This window comes from Carettochelys insculpta, chromosome 3, assembly GCF_033958435.1.
Source record: "Carettochelys insculpta isolate YL-2023 chromosome 3, ASM3395843v1, whole genome shotgun sequence".
In the NCBI taxonomy this organism is placed as follows: domain Eukaryota; kingdom Metazoa; phylum Chordata; order Testudines; family Carettochelyidae; genus Carettochelys; species Carettochelys insculpta.
Window position 1 is genome coordinate 82,644,984 of NC_134139.1, and position 24,925 is coordinate 82,669,908.

At 43.0% G+C, this 24,925-nt stretch overlaps 1 protein-coding gene across 1 annotated transcript in view; it reads right to left on the reverse strand.

Moving 5' to 3' along the window:
* Positions 1 to 24,925, reverse strand: part of LOC142010362 (uncharacterized) — a 55,057-nt gene that overhangs the window by 19,867 nt on the left and 10,265 nt on the right. Inside the window, exons 3-7 of the mRNA XM_074988678.1 lie at positions 18,033 to 18,278; positions 13,424 to 13,565; positions 10,146 to 10,245; positions 3,741 to 5,190; positions 400 to 526 (exon numbers count right to left, since the gene is read on the reverse strand). Of these exons, the coding sequence (XP_074844779.1) occupies positions 400 to 526; positions 3,741 to 5,190; positions 10,146 to 10,245; positions 13,424 to 13,565; positions 18,033 to 18,278 (2,065 nt within the window). The remainder of the gene's footprint in view (positions 1 to 399; positions 527 to 3,740; positions 5,191 to 10,145; positions 10,246 to 13,423; positions 13,566 to 18,032; positions 18,279 to 24,925) is intronic.

Here is a 24,925-nt window from a genome sequence, read left to right on the forward strand (position 1 = left end):
AAAAATTCCCCTACCAAGTAAGAAGTAGAACTCAGAAATAACACACAAAAGGAGTCTGCATTATATTTCCTATAAGATTTCAAATATACTTTTTAAAACATGCACAGTGGGTTTAAATTTAACCATGCTACCATTTTACTACAGACACCCCATGGCAATAGGGTGCATGGCAACAGGGTCATCTGGCCACAGTTTTTAAATTTGTGTGTCTTGAGTTTTTCACCTTCACCCATATTTGGACATCGGCATAAATGGCCCGATTTTCAGAGCACCCATTGAAATGAGGCCACTTAACATAGGATTTAAAAACCTAGCTTTAGGAATCCAAGGCTGAAAGTATAAGCTCTCAGTATATAGTGAACTAATTATGTTTTGCATGCCCCGGAATGGTTTACCTACCTGAGAAAATGCCTTGCTTTTTCTTGTTCTTCTTTCATTCTTGTTAGTAAAGGGGTTGCTTCATAATACACACCAGCCGCCTTTTCTAGTTCCTCTAACTTGTCAGTAAGCCTTCTCTGGGCTGACTCTATGAAGACAGTCACATTACTACATGTAACTTACTGGGTATTAATGAAAACAGCCTACGTATTTAACTACAGTGGAATTGTTCAGACATGAAAAACGTAAATGTCTCTGCTATCTCCATTAACAGACATTGACTTCTTGGGACTCAGTCCTACACCTATTCACCATAAAGCATAATGCTTTATATTGAGAATCAAGCACTACACCTGACAGTATGTGTGACGGATCGGGGTTATGTCTGGGCCAAGCTATACATTTCATTTTGGTTCTTGTTAATGTCATGTTGACATTAACCTCCATTTTGAATGTAATTTTTGAAGTGGCTCTGAGCATTCATTTTGCAGCATGAACCTGACAGCTAGGAAAGAACGTGTGTCTCAGGAGATGTGACAGAACAATCAAGGGCCACTAACATGGAATGACTCTATGCCCGTGGAACAATTAATTATTAATTACTATGGGGGAGGAATAGCTCAGTGGGGGGAGGGATAGCTCAGTGGTTTGAGCATTGCCCTGTTAAACTCAGAGTTGTGAGTCCAATCCTTGTGGAGGCCATTTAGGGATTGGGGAAAAGAGATATCAGGGATGGTGCTTGGTCCTGCCAAGAGGCCAGGGGACTGGACTAGATGATCTCCTGAGGTCCCTTCCAGTTCTAGGAGATGTGTATCTCTAATTATCATTATTATTGTCGTTGTTGTTGTAGCTTCTCTCCTATCAAAAGCACTGACATTGAAAGGCCCTCTGCCCAGGCATTCCTTTTATCAAAAATTCTAGACTTCCATGATTAAGCATGCGATTAAGAGCCGGGCTGTTGGGCTGCCCCTGGCTGGGGTTGCATGGATGCAGGGCTGCCTGCATGGCTCCGCACCCCATCATAAATTTTGGATTTAAGGGATTAGCTCTGCTCTGTTATAGCAGAAGATTTATTGAATTTAACAAGACTCACAAAATAGATCCAACGCCCTACCCCCACAAGGCACTTTACGTGTCCAGACCCAGGCTGCAATGCCTTATTAATTCTTATAGCATTCCACAAGGGTGCAAGGATCTCCTCACACAGCGCTCCTGGCAAGACTGAAACCTAGGTGATTAGAACAGGGGAATGGTAGAATGCTTGCCTGATATTCTAGTTCTGCTTCTGATTGGCAGTGTGACATTCAGCATGCCACTTAACCTTGCTGTGTGTCAGTTTCCCTCTCTGTAAAAAAGGAAGATTAACAATTCCTAACCTCAGCAGGGTGTCATCAAGCATGTTCATCTATGGTTGCAAAGCGCTTTGAAAGCTTCAGGTAAAAGATGCTCTACAGTTATGTAGTACTTATAGAAAAGCACTTTCATAACAAATTACACCCTTCACTGAACTGTAAATTGTCAGTGATCACAGACCAGATAATTATTTTTTTAACAAAAGAAGTGAGAACACTATTTTATTTTGCAGAAATAATAGAAGTATAAACAATGTGTTCTACTGTTGTCTACAAGTTTTACTTCTGTAGCAGCACAAACCCTAACAAAAAGATTACTACAGAAGAATAAATAAATGCAAAGAGGAGAACAAATTAACATTTTATAGGTCATTACTTTAAATGTTTTTCTTTATAAAATCTTGATCTACCAAACCTTGTATACCTTCTTTTAAACAACTATAACAGGCCCGAGCGGGGTGGGACTTCAAGCCCCAGGGCTTGTGGCAACTGACCACCAGGGCCGGTGATGACTGTCAGCTGAGGCTCCATGCCAGGGCCGCCAGAGGCGGCCCACCCAGGAGGTAGCCCCAGGGAGCTAGATCTGTGACAGCAAGCAGTCCACCCAAGGCAGCTGGCTCTGCAGCAGCTGGCTCTGTGGCTGCCAGGCCCACAACATCCAGCAGCCCCTGCCAGTGAGCAGGAAGCCAGCAGCCCGCCCCCAGGGAGCCAACCCTGAGCAGCTGGCTCCCAGGCAACCAGACCCACTGCAGGTGGCAGCCATCCAGGGCAACTGGCCACCCGCCAAGCAGAAGAGGCCTGGGCAGCCAGCAGTTCCTTCTTCTCCCATCTACCCGCTCTTTGCATCTTCCCCCACGCCTCCCACCCACACCTCCCTGATTAGCCCACATGGTCAGTCCTGATTATGTGCCATAGTTGGGGTTTAACTGTGCTAAAGCTGTCAATTAGCACATTTTTAATGCGTTATTTCTGCCCTGCATTAATCGCAGGCATTGATGCTCATTAATTGACAGTCCTAATGTGGATCCAATCATAACAGAGTAGAAACCATCCAGAGTGCATCAGAGTGATTAGCTGTGTTAGTGTGTGTCTGTAAAAACAACGAGGACTCCTGTGGCACCCTAAAGATTAACAGATTTATTTGGGTATAAGCTTTCGTGGGTAAAGACTCACTTCGGCAAATGCAACTGATGCATCTCATCAGAGGCAGCTGATGAAGTGAGTCTGTGCCCAGAATATAATTTCACTGACAATTCACCAGGGATGAATTTGACTCCCTTAGTTTTATCCGCAGATCTAAAATCACCTCCCATTTTGGCCTTGCACACCCCACTTAAACTCTCTGTTTCTCCATCCCTAAAAGGGCAGTAACTCTACCATGGTATCAATGCTGAGGGTTGTGATGACAAACGAATGATTTTTAAAGTTCTATAAAGATGAGAAGCATAAAGAGGACTAAGCCACCATAACTGCACATCGACACAGAATCAATGCTGAATTATATATGAGTAGAGTGAATGGGCTCAGTGCAGCTTAGTGCAGTTGCCCTTATTTGTGAAACAGTTACAAGTGGCACTGACTGACATTCTTGCTGGCAAATAACAAGCTGTCCTGTGACACCTTAGAGACTATTAGGTATTAGGTCATCAGCTTCTATGGGCAAAACCGTGAGGAAGTGGTTTTACTCATGAAAGCTCATGACCTAATAAATGTGTGAGTCTCTCAGGTGCCACAGCAATGCTTGTTATTTTTGAAGCTACAGACTAACATGGTTACCACTCTGGTCCCTGTTGCAAAGAGGCCAAGCCTGGAATAGGCACATAGACTGAACTCCTCCCTCAGCCCTAGCAGAATCCTGGTTTTATGAGGTCAGGGCTCAGGAATGTTGGCACAGAGGTAGGCATGGCATGGGATGGTGCATGCACTGGTGGAGCATGTAGAGAACCATTATAAACCAAGAAAAATTCAACTCCTACTGACATGGGAAAGAAGTTTTGGGGTAGCCCTTACCTAGTGTACCCACAACCAGTTTTCCTTGTGCCCTCTGCTCCGTGAGGGCTTCTTTAATTTTGAATGCAGGGAATAGGCTGGAAATCAGTTCACATGCTAAGGGCGATGATAGCAGATCTACATTTTTAAAGTCTCCAACCTTTCTCTTACTCTTTGTCTTGGGCTCTCTCCCACCTCTTGTTGTTCTTGGGGGCTGAAAGGGAGCCTTCCGAAGAAAAGAGCAAGCTTTATTTCCTTTCAACCTGGCAATTCCATTACCAGACTCACTGCTGCTTGTGCTGAGGGAGAGACCCTGCTTGCCTTTTATTTCTTCAGCACCTAGGTTCTTTGGAAGTGGCTTGGTGCACTTTTTTGGGCTCAGCTCTTCTGCTCCACTGGGCTCATCGCTAGCATAATCAGCATCAGAGAGATCCAAATTTTTGTCTGGGTGATCTACTTTCTGAAGTATGTGCATTGTGGGATATTCAGCATAATAAGATTTGGAGCCATCCTCACTGTCGCTGGATGTGCAGCCTGACCCACTGGACAAAGGTTGAGTATTCCACCATTTGTCAGCACTTCTGCTGCTTTGCCACTCCCGCAGGTAGCTGACAGAAGCAATGCCCTTTTTTCTGTCCGTGCCTTCAGATGATTTGTGGGTAACTTTCATTATTCTGTCATTGACCATCTTAAACCCAGTTGTGGTTCCTGTTTGGCTGTCTGGGCTCACAGTACCATCTTTATTGAGGCAACTGCTAATTCCTTTCATGCTTGATGTGAATTTGAGGCCTGTGTTCCAATCCATCTGCTTAGTTTGGCTTCCTTCTAAATTCTGAAGCTTAGAACCTTCTTGAAGGATTTCCAAGGGCTTTTCTGCTGTCTGAGTTAAATTGTCCTGCAGAGGCTGATCCACAGTATCTAGATCCTTTTGAATGTTAGACTCCATGGAACTTTTGTGTGCTCTGTCTGACCATCCTAGAGAATCTGTACATTGAGCTTTATTTTCCCCACCAGTTTGTAGCTTCATTTCAGTAATTTGTTCTTGACGCTGCTGCAGGAGTTCAGCCCGGTTCAACTTGAGTTTTACAGCAGGATCCTCCTTTGCATACTTTTCTCCACTACTTCCTTCTCCTTTTTCCTCTGAGCATTGCTCAGGGTCTCCTGTCTTACTGTCAGCCTGAACCTTTATTTCACTCATGGAGACACTGCAATTTGTATTCTTCTCATTAGAAACCAACATGGTGGGGCTGCTGGCTTGCTGATTTAAACTATTTAAGTGTTTCCCCAGCTGTAATTTTCCTGCACCCTGTTGGCAGGGCCAACGGATGAGATGCCGGTCATCAAAACTAACTCTTCTGTGATGTCTGCTTTGCTCTTTCACAAGGTTCTCTTTATTTTTTTCAAGCCTTGCAATGCCTCCTCCATGTTTCAGGAAAGATTTACGAGGGGTTACTTTAGCCTTGCAGAAGTTCTACACACACCAAAAATAGAAAGAGAAATCAGATCTCATTAGGCACAAGCCATAATAATAATAATAACAGCTTCTTTGTCATATGCCACATTTTTCTATTCACCTTTCTATCAAAACTTTTTAAATGTGCAGTGTTAGCTTTTCAGCTCAAGTTAGACAGCACAAAATAAAGTATCACAGTGAGGAATACTGTACAGACATAATGTTCAAATAGTGGTATTTTAGTTAATCATTTATTAGAAAGTCTAAAAACCCCTTCCAGAATATTTGGTTAGCATAGAATAAACCTCACTTCTGAAACACCCAGACATTCTTTGTACGCCTATTAATCCAATCTTTGTGCATAGCTATCAGAGGTTATGTCTACACAACAGCCTTATTCCAAAATAAACTATTCTGAAATAGCTTATTTTGAACTAACACTGCTACACACAAAAATGCATTTTGAAATAGCACTTAGCTATTTTGAAATACGTCGTCTAAACACACAGAGCCTATTTCAAAATAGAGCCATTGGATGCACTATGGCTTATTTTAAAATAGGCATATTTCCTGTCTTAACAGCAGTGCTTTTTTTCTAGAAGAAAAGATGGCAGACTTCAAGCCCCAAACTGCACCTCCCTGCCCTGAGGCCCAATCCTCCCCCGAGTGGGGCACAAACCACCTCCTGGCAGCTTAACTGCCCCCCTGCGAGGGCCCAAATCTCCTCCTGGCAGTTTACCTGCTTCCTGGTGGGACTCGTTACCCCCACGCAGGGCCCATGCCACCCCCTGGTGGTTTAACCACCCTCCCTCACACGGGACCTGAGCCTTCCCCTCTCCTGCACAGGGACTGAGACGGCCCCTCCCCGCCCGTGCAGGGCCCATGTCACCCACCCGCCACGCTAAGCCCCTCCCACCAAGGCCCAAGCATGCACCTTACCATGAGGGGCCTGAACTGCTCCCTGCAGCCCCAAATCACTGCCCCCATTCCCAGGCTTAAACCTCCCACCCCAACCCAGGATCACTTACCTTCCTTCCCCACACAGCTGTGGTGATTCCCTATGGCTCCCCCATGTACAGCACGGCAGGGGTAGCTCCCAGCATCCTGATGTGCTGATAACAGGACTCAGTTTAACTGATTTTTTTTAAACCTATGAAATTGAGTCCTCTTTCAGCCCGCAGGACCATGGGAGCTGGAAAAGAGCGTCAGCAGCAGCCACAAATGGCTTTTTTAAAGAGCCACAGGCAGCTTGGAGATGCTCAGACGTCTTTTAAAAATGGCGGCTCCAGGAAAAACGGTGCTGGAATGAGGTTCTGTGGTATTCTGGCAGAAAAAAAAGCCCGGCTTAACAGCAGCTATTTTGAAATAGGTGTTATTCCTCGTGAAATGAGATTTACCAATTTCAAAATAAGATGCCCACTATTTTGAATTTATTTCAAAATGGCAGTTGTGCCATACAGACACTAGGTTAGCTATTTCAAAATAATAGCTGTTATTTCAAAATAACTCCTGTGAAGACGTACCCTTAGAATTTTTATTTCCACGTGATCAAAGTGTTTTCCTATTTCTACTTTCCTAACAATGAAATCATTTAAATATCTCAGATGAGAGTTATAAAAAAAGTTAAATAGTCATTCAATGACCACTTTGTGGGTAAGGCCCTGTGTTTCTTCTTTTTTAATCAACATGAGAGAGAAATATATAAATTAATCTGCCAATATCTGACTTCATGGTTCTGTGCTCCTGCAACAGGTGATGATATCAAAGCTAGCACAAAATCTTGGCCTCGCCTTCTTACCTCAGGTATATGAAAAAAATTAAGAAACTGCCAGCAGCAGTATAATTGAAAACAGCGTCTGACCCAGAGTCACTGCTCTAAACAGCTTAGTGATGACATCAGATGTTGCCAACACATAAAGATTCTGGCAAGCAAATGCAAGGGTAATGCTGATTCTCAGAGTTTTAACAACTGCAGCGAAATATATTTTGAGCCTCTACTTAAATCCAAAACCTGCTCAGCTTATTCACAAAAGTGGTCCCATTGATTATTTCATGTTCTGTTTGGGCAGTATTTCCCAAACTTAAAACATTCATGTACCCCTTTCAGGACTTTGGCCTTATCGGCATATCCAACTCCCAGGCCTTATCTTTTGATTTTTAGTAACTGCTTTTCTGCTGTGTACCCCTTAACATTTTTTCATGTGCCACCAATGGTACACATACCACACTTTGGGAAACACTGTGGTAGGACAACATTCATCCCTACAGAAATGGACAGGTCCACACATTTCTGCATCACTTAAGTCTCACTAAAACACTATTTTGAGGCCTCCGGTGTTGCTCAGACCAAGTGACAATCCTTTTGCACCATGGAGAGGAGGGCTTAAGTGGTACAGGTCTGTTGTTCTAGAGCTAAAAGAGAGGAGCCTGGTTCAGGCTTCTTACATCTATGAGTTTTATGTAAATTTTTTTGGCTGCTGTGAGAGGTTTAGTCACAGAGGTCTCCTTGAAACTGTCACCTGAGGTACTGAAATATCACTGAGCCCACCTACCTGCCCTTTGGGGCACCCCACCATCCTGTTCTGCTAAGCCAGGCCCGCTGGCCCCCACCAGCACTGGCACAAAGAGGGAGTCACAGCCCGCAGCAGAGGAGCGCAGACACAGAGACCAGCTCAGCTCTGGGAAGGAGCAGACAAAGGGACATGCCTAAATATATGTCCTTTTGGGGACTCTCCGACTCTGCTACAGATAGGTCCATGGGAAAAACCAAGCTATTTAAAGATCATTTTCCTTACCAATGAGCCACCACGTTTCTGAAATAAGCTTAACAGCCCTCACTTAGCATGTCTGTCTTAGAAAAATAGATTTATACTTCATATTTCTAATGTCAAAAACAGAAATAAGACATGAACACAAACAGAAATACACATTCACAAGGTTACAACTTTTCAAGTGATACCTGACACTAAATATTTTTCATAAAGCATTTTCCAGTTATGCATATTCATATTTATAAGCATATTGCCATAAATAATATGAAATTCACTGTCACACACTTGTTAACGTTACTGTGTTAGGCCAACAGTTTCAAACCTGAATACCTAAATGTAAAGCTCTTAAATACATAATGAGACATCTATATTAGTAGTCTTATTTCAGTAGCTGAGGCCTGGAACTTCTGACTGACTTTTGGATTTTTCAAGAGTGACAGAGAGCTGTGCTAGCCTGTATTCTGTCAAAACAAAAAAGCAGTCATGCAGCACTTTTTTCTGGATTTTTCAGGATCTAATTTAGATGTCTACACGGGGATCAAAATGCCTGAATTTTAGACATCCAATTTGGAAAATTTTGGCCCTAATTTCTTTGCTCGTTAACATTTTATTCAGTAGCATCTACCGAATAGTTAACCCTTAAAGAATGTGAATACTATATCACATGCACAAACTCATTTCCTTCTGTGCTCTCTCTCATGTCACTAAGAATGATACTGGAGGAAAGAAGAACAGCCACTGAGGAGAAGGTAAGTTTGACAGCAGCTAAGGCAAGTATAGGATGGAAGATAGTGAATCATTCTGAGTTTCCGCATTACTCTGGTGGCAGACAAAGAGGAAACAGGAATTTATTGTTCTGGGTTTAAAATAAAAAAGTGATATTGAACTGTATATCTTCTAAGTCAGTAAATATATTGCAAGGTGACAGAGCTGGGGACAGGCCTGAGGATAAAAAAACAGATTTCACTCCAGTTTCAAGTGCACAACAGCTACTGCCACATTTGACACTAAGAGACAGCTTATAAAGAGTTCTTAGCATCCAGCAGCCAGGGCTGGTATGTGACCCAAGGGTTTGAGGAGGCAAGTACTCTTAGCCCTGCCCCATCTGCCTGAGGCCACACCCCCACTGTGGCCACTACCCTCTGCCCAGTCCCCCACACAAATGGAGCTGTGGACCCCCCCAGCTAGGGATAGTGCAGCCCTGGAGCTCCAGGAAGCCATCGGGTGGGTGGCATGCCTGCAGCCTCCCCTGCCCCAGAGCTTGGGGGAGCAGGCAGGTACTGCAGTGCACCAGGGGAAGCAGTTTGGCAAGGCACTGCCTTCCCCTGCCTGTGATACCTACCACCCATGCCAGCAGCTCCTGCTGTGAAACTCATCCAGTGTGCTGACCGCTGTTGAAAATCTTGCTCCACATTGCATTCTTGCTGTCAGTCTCAGCAAAAAGGGCTTAATGAACTTTGGAACCTGATACATCTTCTCACCCCCACTCCCACTTAGCCCATCCAGGTCAGGTTTGGAGAACATTATCAAGCAGTAGGCGCCTGAGAATTCTGGACCACTGGTGTCTAAGATATACCTGTTCTGTGACTTATTTGAAGATCTTAGTCTTCAGGACAGAGGGTTCAGAACATGTCACAAGGAGAAAAGGTTAGATGCACCCCAGGCGGTAAGCCCTCTGGCCTCAGTACAGCGAACCACTTAAACGCATGCTGATCTTTAAGCATGTGAGCAATCTCACTGTTTAAGCAAATGGGATTGTTCCTGTTCTCAATTTGCAGGACTGGGACCAGCATGCTCAGCTCTGGGCAGAAGGAAAAACTAAATGTACACTAGAAAAGGTCAAAAGCAGAGCAAACACCAACAGTTCTAGGATGGGGAGTGGTGACAAATGGAATAACAGAGTGATCATGAGATTGAAGATCGTTTAAATAAACTGGAGGAGGCTACGTCATGAAGTACCTAGATGAGTGGAATACTGTGAAAACTAAACAGCCTACAAAATGTCAGCAGTCATAGGCACACAGCATTTTACAGTGCACTTCCAGGACAGAGCTTTATTGGTGAAATGTAGCCTATCATTATTAACAGGTGAGGGGAGAAATACACCCTTGTGCAAAGAGCCAGAACAAGGACCACTTTAGCCCATAGGGACTTGTAGAAACAAGCTGACCAGTTTCATCAATTCAGATAACAACACAGTACCTGCTGGTGGTTTTCTATTATTTGAGAATCTACTTTAAGTTGTTCTTCAACTAATTCTTCAAAAGTCTTCTGTCTTACACCAATACCCGGTCTGATTGGCCTAGGCAAAGAATAAGATGACATCAAATATAATAACTTCTCACCCATTTTTCTTTATAATTACAGTACAGCTCACCTCCAGTTCAGATTTCAAAGGTAATCTGCTTTTTTTAAAAAGGGAAAGTGACAGACCAATGAATGTAGCATAATCTGATACCTACCAATGCCAGGACATGGGAACCCACGCATAGTGAGTGAAACCAGTGTCAAAGGCCAGGAACTAGACCAAGTCAGGAAAGCGAACATGGCAGGACTAGAGTACGGTTTGTCATAACAGTCAATCAGTGATCCACCTAGTAAGAGAGACAGCTTCCTGGAACAATTTTCATGCTTCAGTAGTGCTCCTGGATAAATCAGCAATCTCAGGGGTACTGCTTATTGAGAGGCTATTGAGGCTTCTGAGGTGCCTGGTCTTCCTGTGTTTGTTCTGCTTTGACCACAGCTCTATCTAAGCAGCTGAAGTGGCACAGCACCATCAGTTACCTGGTACCCTACAGACCTAGAGTCTAGCCTTCTGCATCCTTTGAGCACCTACCTTCTCTGAAATATCCTGTTTCAACCTGATCATAAGTTTTGCTGTCAGATAATTTCTCCGAAAATACTGAGCAATGGAAAATACCTGAAGGAAAAATAAGCCTCAAACCTCTGGACTTTTTTAAAATCCTGCACAGCCTGTTTGTTCCAGGCACCTGTCCCAGACCAGCACCAGCAGAAAATAATGCAGTTAGCAGAAATCTGAAATACTTGCTGTGAAACATTGCTTTTCTTACCCTGTCCTTGCAGTGGCAGAGGAGAGACAGAATGTGTGTAAGGCACTGGAGGGCCAAATGGAAGTCTCTGAGTAACAGACCAGGGTACTGAAGCAGAAGTAAACCTTTTAGTATTATATTGGGGAATACTTCTAAAATTATTTGAAAGATCTCTGAAATCTCAGGGAAAGCAAACCTTGAAAACATAAGATGAGACAAGACAAAGACACTGGGGACACATGGAAATGTTTTTGGCAGATTTTAATTTGCTTTATACCTTGCAAATACCTTTATAATTTGCAAATAACTTGGTATTTATCATCACTTATTCGGAGTAGATGATGCTGGCTTGCTGATGACGTTATTGCCTGATGGGGTGCTCTTTGAAGCTCACTGAAGAATAACATTATGGTTATATTTATGGTTATATGTTATGGTAATAATTATAACTAATGTTCAAGAAATGTCTTAAGGTACCAGGTGATTTTTTCAAAATCCCAAGTTTAATCATGTGAGGAACTAGGGGCTGCAGTCTCAAAAGGTCTCAAACTGGCCTTCATTTGCTTGCATGAAACTTCACTTGCAGATGGAATTTCAAGCACTAAGTCTGATATGTGAAATGAATACATTCTAACATCTATGCAAAAGGTGGGTTTTGCACTTGTACTGTGTATGCAGGTGCTAATGCTGGAGAAGCACATGTTCAGGAGTTTATATATCCAAAAATGGAAGTCACCTTTTCAAAAATTAGACCTAGCCATTTGGCTCATGGGGATCAGTTTTTTTCTTCCTTGTTTTCTGTGGTTCTGCTTTTTGCAAACTGTGCCTAGTTGCTAAAAAAAGGGAAGGAGGAGAAGGTGGAAGAAAACATGTGAGACGTACAAGTGCAGGTAGTGTGCACTGGGGAATTCTAGGTTATTTTAATACGAATGTCTCCCTCGGATAAGGAGTAAGGGTGTTTTCACATGAAAGGGGTTATCTGGCTCCTGATGATCACATGGCTAATTTAGGCAAGATTATGGAAGAAAAGGAGGCTGGTGGTGGGGCAGAGGTGTGCCCTGTTCCAGTTCTCTTTAGTTACATAGAATGTTTTGTAGGTAAACCCCATGTGTGATATTATAGTGTTACTTCTTCATTGCTATGATACTTGATTAAATTATGTTTGTTTTTGCTATGTATGTTGCTGTTTGGGTTTTCTTCTGGAAGAAAATTTTCATAGATGTTTTGAATCAGAAAAATTATTGTTTGGTATTCTGTGGTCTCAAAATGCTTTGAAACGCTGTTTTAGATGGTATTAACTGTGTTCTTAGCTCTCTTTTTTGGGGTGGCAAAGAGGAAAAGGCAAGTTTAGAGGATGTTGAGCAGTTATTGCAGTTGAAGTCTGAGCAAGTTTTCTTTAAGGCAAAACAAGGCAAATACCCACAAAAAGGTTGGAAAAGGAAATGCAGCTTCTGCCTCTGGGGCTGTTTTTCACTTTCATCCTTGCTACGGGAGAAACACAGGCCCAGCACAGCCTGACCAGCCATCTGAACACCTGGCAAACTTTTACCAGCATCGAGTTGTTTAAGGGATTGCTTTGTCACAGGATCAAAGCAATGGAGCAAAAGGTGCATGTGTCCCAACTGGCAATTAACATTAACCAATCAACAGATATGTTGATTTCAACTACAAACATCTCCTCCCATTTCTTGAATCAATCAGTTCACTCAGGCCAGCCAGAGACTTTAGCAGGAGCCTTAAAAACTCTTTATTCCAGTTGTTTTACAGTAAACAGTCCAGGCTGTACCAGTCTTGGGCTCCAATTTTTTCTTTTACAATCAACTGTATATAACAAGGGGGCAACTTAGAATGCAGAGCTCAGTACAACAGTCCGCTCCCCTCCCAGATGCCTTAAACTGGAAAGGCATCTGGGGGTTACTACCCAGGAGTCTAAGCTGATCTGGTGTGTTTGGAAACAAAGCAAACCCTGTGAAAAGGCTTGTCTCTGAGACTATACTTTCCTTCTCTGGCTGGTTAGTGGGAACACCCACTTACATTCCTTGTGTGTTCAGCCTCACCCACAATAGCACCTCCATTGGACTTTTTTTTTTTTTCATACATAGGTGACTGAATGTTGTTACCGGTGTTTCTGCTATGGAGCTGGCAGTCCTATCAAAGAGCTATGGACATGTTCCACCTCTGCCTACGCACACAAGCTGACTGCACAATAGGGAAAGGAGCTTTGATATGGCACCCACTGATAGCATTTGCAACTGTAAGACTTACTGTGTGCAGGTTTGCTTGAACAATTTGAATAGAGGGCTTGCTGAGAACCATTGAACCAAACTGTAAACTATGTCTATAGAAACCACTTCGTACCTGGAGATGTGGCGTGTGCACTGACAGTTTTATTTGCATTATTGTAAGTGACAGACTAAACCCTTTCCTCACCTGTCTTCTTGGTTTTTAGTCCTGGAGTTCATCCTTATGCCAAAAGGAGAAAGAGGAATCTGTTCATCATTTTGTCCTTCCTCCTCTTCTTTAATGGCAGGCAAAGTTTTAGGACAAGCCTCTTCTTTTAGTGGGCTTTCATCTAAACAGTGGGAAGAGAAGGGACATAAGAAGAAACTGTTGACATTTTTCACATTTTCTATAACTTGTAAGTTTTTTTAATTTTTAAAAATGCTTCCATGAGTATTTTAAACTTAACTAGATCCAAGTTTGAGACTCGTCAAAGACTATAAGAATCTCTAATCCCTAACTCTAATTACTACACAGAAGGACAGTGAAAAGGAATTAATTTATGCCTTTTGGACGTCTAGAATTAAAATTAACTGGCTAGGGTGTGTATTGCACAGCAGTGCTTTCTGCAGGATAGAATTACACCTGCAAAATGTGTGTACTTAGGTCACTTCTTAATGTCCAGCCTACTAAATGGGTACAAGATGAGCTGCATAGGAGTTTTTGTAATAGGAGGTTTTGTTACAAAAATGTGCTAAACACTCCCCGCCCTCCAAACTGAACCACCTGGTGAGACTCCCTGAATCTGGTAGGTTGTCTGTTTGATACAAGCCTAATACCCGTGTCAACCAATGGAGAATTACTGATTTGGCTTAAGTCACAGAAAACTGAGATAAGGGAACAAAAGAGCCTGTTTGATCCTTCATGGTTCATACAAATGACACAACTGACAACTGGTGTCCACTTTTTGCAACACAAATACAGCAAATACTACAGAAGCCCTGTGGAGACATCTTGATTTTCCTCTCCAATAGACATCCCAACCCCATGCCAAGCCTCAGTAATGCAGCTTTGCACAAGACAGAATGTTGTGCTCCCAGAAAAAACAAATCTACAAAATACTTAGTGAAGGTTGTCAACTAGTTTTAGTTAGCCTGAATGCCTTCATGTAAGTGGTTTACCATGAATGAGATTAATCAGGAACTGGTGCAGAAAGCTGCAAGTTACACCACTTTATGATCCAGAGGAAGTGATTAGAGCAGTGATAATTTATGCTGAATGAAGATGCAGCCCAATGACATGCAGGATTACACAGCAAGCTAAACAGTAGACATGAAACTAGAACCAAGGTTCCTTGAATCCCATGCCTGTACTTTATGCACAGGTTCACATCACCTCTCTTGCTTTGTAGTGCCTGCCTCACTTTGCAAACATTAATATCAGACTCGGAGGAATAGCCATGTTACTCTGTATGGCTGTGTCTAGACTGTTGGAACCTGTCAGCAAAAGATACACAAATTGTGCACCGCAATTTGCATATCTTTTGCTGACAGTTCTGCCAGGAGGGGCTTTTCTGACATTTGCCAGTCCACATGGGGCCAATGTTGGAAAATACCCCTCTGTCGAGACATCCCTTCTTCCTTGTGGAATGAGGTGTACAGGGATGTTGACAGAACGCTCCCAACCAGTGGATCTCTGCCAACAGATCTCCAGTCTGGATGCACTCTCTGTCAACAAAACTTCTGTCAACAGAAGTTTTGTCAACCAAAGCCTGCGGTCTTGACAAAGCCTATCTGTAAAAACAGTGAGGAGTGCCGTAGCATCTCCTTGTCTTACTAACATCAGAGTTCCTCTAAGTACAATTTTCAAACTAAAAGGAAAAAATAATTAAAACAATGCACAGTGTACTAGGAAACACTCTTTATAACCCCCTTCCAAAATACAATTACCATGTTTATTCTTTCTCTTGCAACCAGGGATTTTCTTCTGGCGGAATGCACTGGAATGGAATTCTGGCACCTTTTTTCTATTAGAAAACCAGAAACTTTTTCACTAGCAGCTCTGCAGCAGTGCGGGGACTGGAGTTGGAGCCCCCACCAGTCCCACAGCAGAGCAGGAACAGGGGCAGGTGCTCCCACCACCTCGTAGCAGCATGGGAACCAGAGCATTAAAACTGAATGCCTTAACCTCTATGAGGAATCATCAGACTTCAGATCTGGCACCATTTTTCTAGGGAAAAAAAGCACTATTTAAAACAATTTAATTTATTTTTTTCAGAGTAGCATAAAAGCATACATTGCTCAGATATGTTCCAGTAATTCACCTTTGCTTGCTGTGATTTCTTCTTCTTGAGCATCTTCTCTGGAAAACTTTTTTGTGGGGCTTCCAGCCCTTTGAGACAACACTTCAATTTCTTTTCCTATAGTCAGAGAAACATATTTGAATTTTAGTTTATATACATTTTGCCCCTAGCTGTCAGTTTTCAACTTAAGGACCAAACAAAACATATGCCTCCTAATTTCCCCTAAGCCTTGGTTACCTATACCTATCTTATAACGCTGGAAGAAACCTTCAGAGGTCATCAAGTTCAGCCCCCTCTATTCACCTTCTGATTTTTTTTTATCCTAGATCCCTAAATGGCCCCTCAGGGATTGAATTCAGAACCCTGGGTTTAACAGGCCAATGGGCAAACAACTGAACTACCCCTTCCTCCCTGTGACATGCTTAAAGATGCCTAACCAGTCATGTTTAAAGTCAGGCACAGGTTTAAATACCCTGCTGAACGGGTCCCTTAGGCTAAGTTTACACAGCGGCATTATTTCCAACCAGGTATTCCAGAATAGCTTATTTTGCAATATCGCATCTACACACAAAATGCATATCAAAATAGCACTCAACTGTTTTGAAATAAAGTGTCCAGACAACAGAACCTATTTTGGATTCAGCCCTTGGACACACTATAGCTTATTTTGAAATAGCGCCTACTCCCTGTCTACGTAGGCCCTATTCCAAAATATGTGAATGAGGCTTACCAACTTTGACATAAGCCGTCTGCTATTTCCAAAAGATTTCAAAATAGCGGATGCATTGTGTAGATGCTTGCAAAGTTATTTCGGAATAGCAGCTGTTAGTCTGAAATAACTTTGCTGTGTAGACACACCTTTGGTGTCTTCCATTGTAAGAGGCAACCATACCCTTGTGTTGCACCTGTTCTTGCTATGCAGTACACTTAGGCTATGTCTACACTACAGCATAAATTCAAATCTAAGGCACTTAGTTTGATTTTAAATTGTGACTGTTCATACATCAAATACCATTATTTCAAATTTAGGGGGCCTTATGGCCAATATTCTTACTCCAACAACCCAAGTGGGATTAACAGGAAGTTCGAATGTAAACCTTTGGATTAATGGTAGTGTGGAAACAGCTTCCATTTAAACTGGTTTTATTGGCCTCCAGAGGAGTCCCACATGTATCCCACAATGCCCCACAGTTGTCCATTCTGGGTGATTGCATCTCTGATGCTCTCCAGGTGTGCAGGAAGTAAGGCAACATGAAGCCCACAAACTTAAGATTTCAGGAGCTAGCTGTCACCATGGGGGAAGTCTCCTTCCTGCGGCAAAGATTTTTGGAGGCTGACTGTCGCCAGGGGGAAGTCTCCACCCCGCAGCAAAGATTGTGGAGGGCTGGCTGTTGCTGGGGGGAAGTCTCCTGCTGAAAAAATGGCCAATTGCTTTCCATGGGAGGGGAATGAGGGCAATGAAATGTGGGAAGATGGCATCACATACCCACAACCACTTGCAGGGCATTTTTTTCCTATGCTGCACCAGCAAAAAAACCCAGAATGGTATGGGGCTGAGGGAAATGTGGAATAGGTTCCCACAATGCACTGCTGCAACAGTCGATGTTTGGTGATTTAATGTGGCAGCACGAACTTGACTTAGTCAGGACTTTGCAGGGAGATGAGGATACTCAAATTCAAATTTATAAAACCCAACGTTACAAAATGATTGTAATAAAATCAAATTTATCTCGTAGTATAGACATAGCCTAAAAGGAAGCGAAGACAAAGGTTTGATTTACATTTTCTCCATTGGCACTTAACTGCCTTCATCCTTGGCACTTTGCTGCATCCCTTCCAACCCCCATACTAAATCCTCTCAGCTCTTCCCTGGTTTCTCATTCTTACTATCACTTTGTCTCACTTTGGCTTTACTTCCTTCTTAGCCCTCCAAATTTTCTTACAAAGCAGTGTTTCTCAATGACCAGTGCCATTCCTTGTCATCTCCCTGACACTGGGTGAAGGCAGCAAGCCAGTCAATGGTATCAAAAAGGATGAGAAATACTCTTATAGAGAATGAGGGCAGGACAGTGTTACAAAGAAAAGAGACAAGCATGAGCTCACCTCCCTGTTCTTTTAAAGTAGGACCATATGCATCTGCCTTTATGGACATTTCCTCCTTAGCTAAGCAGATGTGTCTATCACCTTTGGAAACCATAAGTCAATTCCTCTTTTCCCCCTCTCTTCCGTGAAAACCACCATGTTCCCTTATATTCTGTGACGCAGACCTTATTTATTTTAATCTAATGTTTATTTTCCACTCCACCCACATCATTTCCACATCAACAGGCCTCTGGTTTCTCAGTTCAGCACTGGAAATAGCAGGGACACCATCTCAAACTAGTGGGAAAATGAGTTTAAAACTTTATTTAAGAACTTCTAAAAACCCAAAACCACCAAAATCATATGGATTTTAGCTTTTGTGATTTGTGTAGTGGCCTTAGGAGCAGATTTCTATTGCTTTGGTAGGTTCTCCACCTGGAATTGAAGGTTGTGTGTACTCCCCTAAGGTTTCAGAGCAGCTACTGTTGGGTGAGGACGAGGAGGAACTTCTCTGAAGGGTAGTCTGCATTACTGATGAACTGGGTTGTAAATATCCATGATTCTGGACTTGTGAAGAGTTTTCCAAGGAGAGCTGGACAGGAATTAAGGTGGCAGGAAATCCTGGATGTGTTGGCATCAAAGCAACTAGCTGAGAAGGTGTGCCAGGATGAACTGATAAGCCTGTGATAACAAACAAAAGACAAAAACGAGTCTGGTATAGGATAGTAGCCATTAAAGAACCAGAAAACTCCTGTTAACCAAGCACTGTACTAAAAGTACTAATTTTTTTCATAGGGAGTAGCTGTGTTAGTCCGTAACTTCATTTTTTAAATGTATACTGGTGTTTTAATCTTCAGCCAAATGGGAAAGCAGTGAATCTTGTTATAAAATTTATTTTTATATTTCAACCATGCCTACCACAATCACCAGTTAAATACCCATAATTATTAAACAACACACAGATGAAAGCATTATTCTCTGTCATTTAAAGCATTCTCACAAAGCACCCGCAACCAAAGAAAATGAGCTGCCCTCCATGCCTTCTAGGACAGCTCATCATGCAAAAAGATGAGACCTTGCAATGGGTCCCAGAGAGAAAGGAAGGCATTTGCGTTGCCATGATGGAAGTGATGGAGCCTTCTCAAAGTCACTAGAACTATAAAATAGGGGCGGTCAGTAGGAGCACTTGTAGTGTCAGGATAAAGTACGAGGAGAAAAGAGGTTTCTACATATACACATTAGACATATGACCTTAATTTTGCTCCGGAATATTTAATTTTGAAGGGACAATGCCTCCTAATGAGATACCTGAAATAATAAATCTATTCTATACCAGCCGGCTGCTCCAACTGGACATCCAGGCCCATCTCAGCTTTAGCTGGAACCCACTGAGTGCTGGATTTAAACCCAACCCTGTAAATTATTGGGGTTCGGGGGGTGTGGTCACCTGCTGTCATGAGTGAACACCTGTAAAGAGAACAACAAGAAGTCTTGTGGCACCTTATAGACTAATGGATATTTTGGAGCATCAGCTTTCGTGGGTAAAGACCCACTTCATCAGATGCATGAGTGGGGGGGGTGGTTTCAGATGGGTATTTAAAGAGTGGGGTCCCAGTAAGAGGGAGGGCCAGAGCTGGCAAGGTCTATTCAGCAAGGTGGAAATGGCCCAGTATCAACAGTACTTATCAAAAGAGGAAAAAACACGTCAGATCAGACAGGGGGATGTGAGCCTTTGTCAGAGTCTAATGGGGACTCTAATCCCCAATCTATATACTCTAATCCCCATTTGACTCTGACAAAGGCTCACATCCCCCTGTCTGATCTGACTTGTTTTTTCCTCTTTTGATAAGTACTGTAGATACTGGGCCATTTCCACCTTGCTGAATAGACCTTGCCAGCTCTGGCCCTCCCTCTTACTGGGACCCCACTCTTTGAATAGCCCTCTGAAACGCCCCCGCCACTCATGCATCTGATGAAGCGGGTCTTTGCCCACAAAAGCTTATGCTCCAAAATATCTGTTAGTCTATAAGGTGCCACAAGACTTCTTGTTGTTCTCGAAGATACAGACTAACATGGCTACCTCTCTGATACTTGTCACCTGTAAAGAGTTAAACTTAAAGACAGTAGGTTCTGTGTTGTCCAGCAGACAGGTGAGCCAATGGGAAGAGAGAGGGGGATTTTTGACTTAAATCTGTTACCTGTGTTGATGGTATTGAACCAGAAAATGTAGAGAAATTCACGTGTCTGGGGAACAACAAAACGTATGATCTAGACTGTAAGAAGGAAATAGAGCCTAGAATAGCAAAAGCAAGGGTGAGTTTGAAGGCGATGGATAAGATCTGGAAAAGCAAAGCAATTAGCTTAAGAACAAAGCTGAGCATCTTGAAAACGTGTATTCAGCAGTATGTTGTACGGATGTGAGACATGGTGACAATGAAAGATTTGAAAAGAAGAATATTGGCATTCAAAAGGAGTTGTTATGGAAAGATTCTGAGAATAGAACGGATACAGAAGGTCACTGATGAGGAATTACATAGAAAGATACAGCCAAAAGAGAACCTGCTGCAGAAGGTTATAAAACAGAAGCAACAACTATTTGGGCATATTTGCAGAATGAACGACAAATGAAAAATTAAGACCCTGGTATTAGGCATAATGGATGGTTCGAATAGGAGACGCAGACCCCAGAGAGAATAGACAGATGATACTGTAGATTGGTGCGGAGCTAGTCTACAGAAACTAAACCACTCTGCACTGGACATAGAAAGATGGAAGGAAATAGTGAGAGAGGCATCAGACACCAACTGGCGCTGAGCTCACGGTTATTGATGGTGATGATAATGATGATGATGATGTTACCTGTGTGGGGGCAGAGGAGAGAGACACAGGGATAGTTTAAATCTGAACCAACTTTGGAGAATTTCTGTAAATATCCAGGCCTCAAAACAAATCTGGGACAGGGAATAGGTAAGTAGAAAGTTAATGTTTAGTCAGACTCAATCAGGTTTTGTTTTGTTTTTTATTTTGGGTTTGGTGCAGGATGGCTCAAGCTGGTTGATATACCCCTTGTACACTGTAACTTTTAAACTGAATCCCAGGGAAGTAATTTTCTGTATTTTTATGTATCTTTTTCTTTAGTTGCCCTGTAACACCTAGCAAACAAGTATGCTTTCTCAAGTACAGCTTTTTGTTTTGTTAATAAGTCACCTTTTATAAGGCAATGATTTGATTCCCATGTCAAAGGCTGCTTCTACACTATCACTCTCCCATTGGAGGTGCCATGGTAATGAGTCAATCTGAAGCAGGCTAATGAGGCACTAACGTGCATATTCAGCACCTCATTAGCATAATAGTGGCCATGCAAATTTCGAAGTGCAGACTTCAAATTGCAGATTGACAGTGTAGATGTGGGCAGCTTTGAAATAAGCACCCCACTTTGACATTCCCTTACTCCCACAGAACTAGATGGGAGTAAGGGAATGTCAAAGTGGGGCGCTTATTTTGAAGCTGCCCCCCATCTACACTGTCAATCTGCAATTCGAAATCTGCACTTCGAAATTCTCGTGGCCGCCAGTAGCTAATGAGGCACTGAATATGCACATTAGTGCCTCATTAGCCTGCTTCGAATTGCCTCATTACCATGTCATCTCTGACAGGAGAGTGATAGTGTAGAAGCAGCCCTAGAGAAGGGTCTGTGTGTATGCATGCCTAAGACTGAAAGGTCAGCTATCACAGACTGCAGTTTGTTTGGAGTTTTCTCTTTTCTCTGTTTTCAAGCACTCTCCTAAGGAAGGTTAAGAGCTTGGGGTTAGCCCACAGGGAGACACCCCAAGTGAGTCTTTCTGGGTTCTAAAGAGGGGTTTTCTCACTTGGGTGGTAGCAGCTACCTCTCAAGGTCAGGGAATCTGTGACATTGGGAAGGTTTTAAGCAGAAGCCTATAGAGGCAAGCTATATTTAAGGACTCTTGTGGGCCCCCACCTTCTGCACTTGGAGTGTCAGACAGGGGAACAGCCTGATACCTGCTATCCTGTGCTCTGCCACCAGGTAATACAGCTTTGATCATTAGCCAGATTCCCACTTTCAGGACTCTAGATCCCTGTTCTTTGCTTCCCTGATTTCAAAGCAGGGAGGAAAGAAAGGAGCAGCAGCTGACAAATGAGGCAGAGAAAGCAAACAAGAAACCTGGCTTGTTCTGTAGATCTCTTGGAGATTTAAAATTCATGCCCAGTATGGAGACAGCATATACTGTTCTTGACGTTACTGTATTGCATGTTGCACAACAATTTCCAGTTTGCATAGTATAACTGTGGCAGAAAAATAACTGATGTTCCTCTAAATGAGATATTTAAAAGGTCTACTTAGAGGACAAGCCTAAATTAGTAATTTTGCACTCAATACCCAGAGACTGTACTACAACATGCCATCTGCATATAACTTTTCTAATGTCTGTTACCATTAGTTTTTAAAAAAAGCACTACACATTTAGGTTGGAATTTCCAAGTGAGCCTAAGGAAGTATGGCACCCAGGCCTTCCACATCCCTGATGAATCTTACTGTTAGGTGCCTGTGAAAATACTAGCCTTAAACATGTACGCTTTTTTATGCAGTGCAACCACAAGCAAAGAGAATGCTTTCAATTTATTGTAAAAGGGAAGTGTAAAATGTGGCAAGAAACCAAATTTGCTTTCCTAAATTATAAAAAATACACATACCACAGCAACCCATTTTTTTTCCAAGATAGGGAGAAATACTCAAGGCTTGATTTCCACAGCTAGACCTATAGAACTGCACCTACACCCCAATACATGACTAATTTCTCTGAGTGCAAATACCTGATGTGCACATCTAAGTTACGTACTTTCATGTGCATGTGTCCAGATATATTGTGAGCTTGGAAGTACCACAGAGCTGAATGCAACAAATACGATGCACCTGGGATGCATAACTTAAGCCCATGCAGTATGGTGTTCCTCACTTTGAAAATCTGGCTCTTGGTTTTATGAGAATTAAAACCTACTAATATAAAATGTAATAGCATTTCACAGCACCAGTTAGTTAAAATGATTTCTTATTTCAATGCTATTTGCATGGTACACAGTTAAATCTTAACAGACAATTAATGTCTCATTGAATGAGCTTTCTCCTGAAATGCATTTTGCTGCTTTAGCCACTCAGTGTGCCTTTCTTTAGTACAAACAATTAGTGTAACATCCGGCTACACTGCTAGCAGTTTTCCACTCAATCATGTTAAATTCTTGACTAATGTTACATTGTGCCACTGATGCAGAAGTACTTGTAGAGTTACAGGGTGCTAGTCACATGACTCCCACTCACTCTAACGGAATCAGGCAGCTAACACCCCACGCAAATCTAAAAATCTGTCATTAAGATGAACCAAAAGATTCAGAACACAGGATCTGCAGGATGGCACTTAGAGCCTCCTTTGAATCAAAACAGGTACAAAAGACCAAATGTTGTTACACTTGTCACCTGTTTTTGGTAGACTGTGGAAAATATGTGGGCTATCCCTCAGACCTTTTCCTAGGCCAGGTCTATGCTACACTGTAAATTAATTCTAGATACACTATTCCAGCTGGTAGTTCAATTTCACACATCCCCACTAGGCATGAGAAATCAAACCCCAGAAGATCGACCCTGACTGGGTCAGTCTACTGAGTAGTGCAGATGTACATCCGTGGTGTCCAATACGCTTTCTGTTATCCACGTGTGGCGAACTGGACACTGCGGTGAGGTGAAGCAGCTCATCAGAGCTGCACACGTGGAACGCCCTCTGCCTGCACTGTGCACGCACTCCACCACTTGGTGGGACAAGAGTGTGGCAGCAGTGGAAGAGACAGTTCCTCCTACAGCTCCAGCAGCCTGGTGCGGCTCAGCTCCAGGCACAGCCCCAGGCACTGCCGTGGCTCCAGTGGCAGTGGCTCCGGTGGCGGGGCAGCAGCTCCAGTGACTCACCAGCAGTTTGCACGGAGGGCGGATGCGGCGTAGGTGCCAAGGTCGGGTGGGGAGAAGAGTCACGCCTGGCTCTGGGGGGAGAGTGTCACTTGGCTCTGGTGAGCGTTGTGGCGATTGTTAAATACCTTTTTGACATCACTGCTCTAGAGGGCTTCACACAGGCCATGAGGTGGTATCTTTGTTAACACTCTCAGCAGAAGCAAACATTGAGAGAATGAGACCAAGAACTGACGTACTACTTCTCTCTTTACAGGTTGACCCCAGCTCTCAGGCTTGATGCACAGAGGCAGGGTAGTACTGCCAATGGCTGCGCTCTTGCACTGTGAATAAACTGAGATGTTTCAGTTTCCAGTGCTGTTACTATGGTTGTTTCTACGAGAATGAAACTGAATTTATAGCTCAAGCACTGCAGAGTGTATCTGATCTGCAGGGAAAAGTCCCCACCCGCTGTGTCGGTTGTGTCATGTTATTCTAAAGCCCCAGTCGAATCATTCGGAAGATCAATAACTGGTCATGAGGTTGAAAAAGTGTACATATTTTAGTATAAAAATAATATATAACATTGTTCGGTAAGGAGAGGGGTTAAGGACCTTCATCTTACAGGCAATGGCTAGATGTGTCTGTTATGCTCAGAGTCTGGTCCCATCTAATCTCCCTGGAATAAACTGAATTTCACAACCAATATAAAGCTGAGCTCCAAACACCCTGAGACTTTTCTCTCACGTCCCTGTCCCCCGCTTGCTGTGTGGTGAGTTTCCTCCTGCCTCCCTCCCCCAAGGCCATTAGTGCCCCAGAGATGCTGCTCACTGGTGAGTCCTCCTCTCCTTTCACCTCCTTTCCTCCCCACAGTTGCCTCCTGGGTTCTTTCTCTCCTCCACCCACTGGCACCCACCACACGCACCAGGGCTATCCAGCCAGTGAAAAACAAACATATTTCACAGTGGCCTCCCAAGCCTCCATGTTTTCCAGCACCCCCGCTGAGTTGCATTAGCAGGCACAGCAGCAGGAGGAGTCCCATTCAGCTGAACCACTGCCAGCCAGTGAAAAACAGAAACATTTCACTCCGATTCCATGTGTTCCAGCTGAGTTGTTCCAGCATCAGTCTCTGTGAGTTGACTCAAGAACATGGATATTGGAACAAATTTTGGAGAAGACTCTACCATGTCCATTTGTGAAAAAATAGCATTAAGAAACCAGACTTACACTGAGAATAAACATAAAGACTGCACTAATGTTTCTCTATGAATGCTACCAGAAGCACCACTACCTATGTACACAGCCTGTTCAGTAATCAATTAAGAATCCCTTCAAAGAGACTCACTTTGATTCCTTCTCCCATAGTGTGATGCTGGAG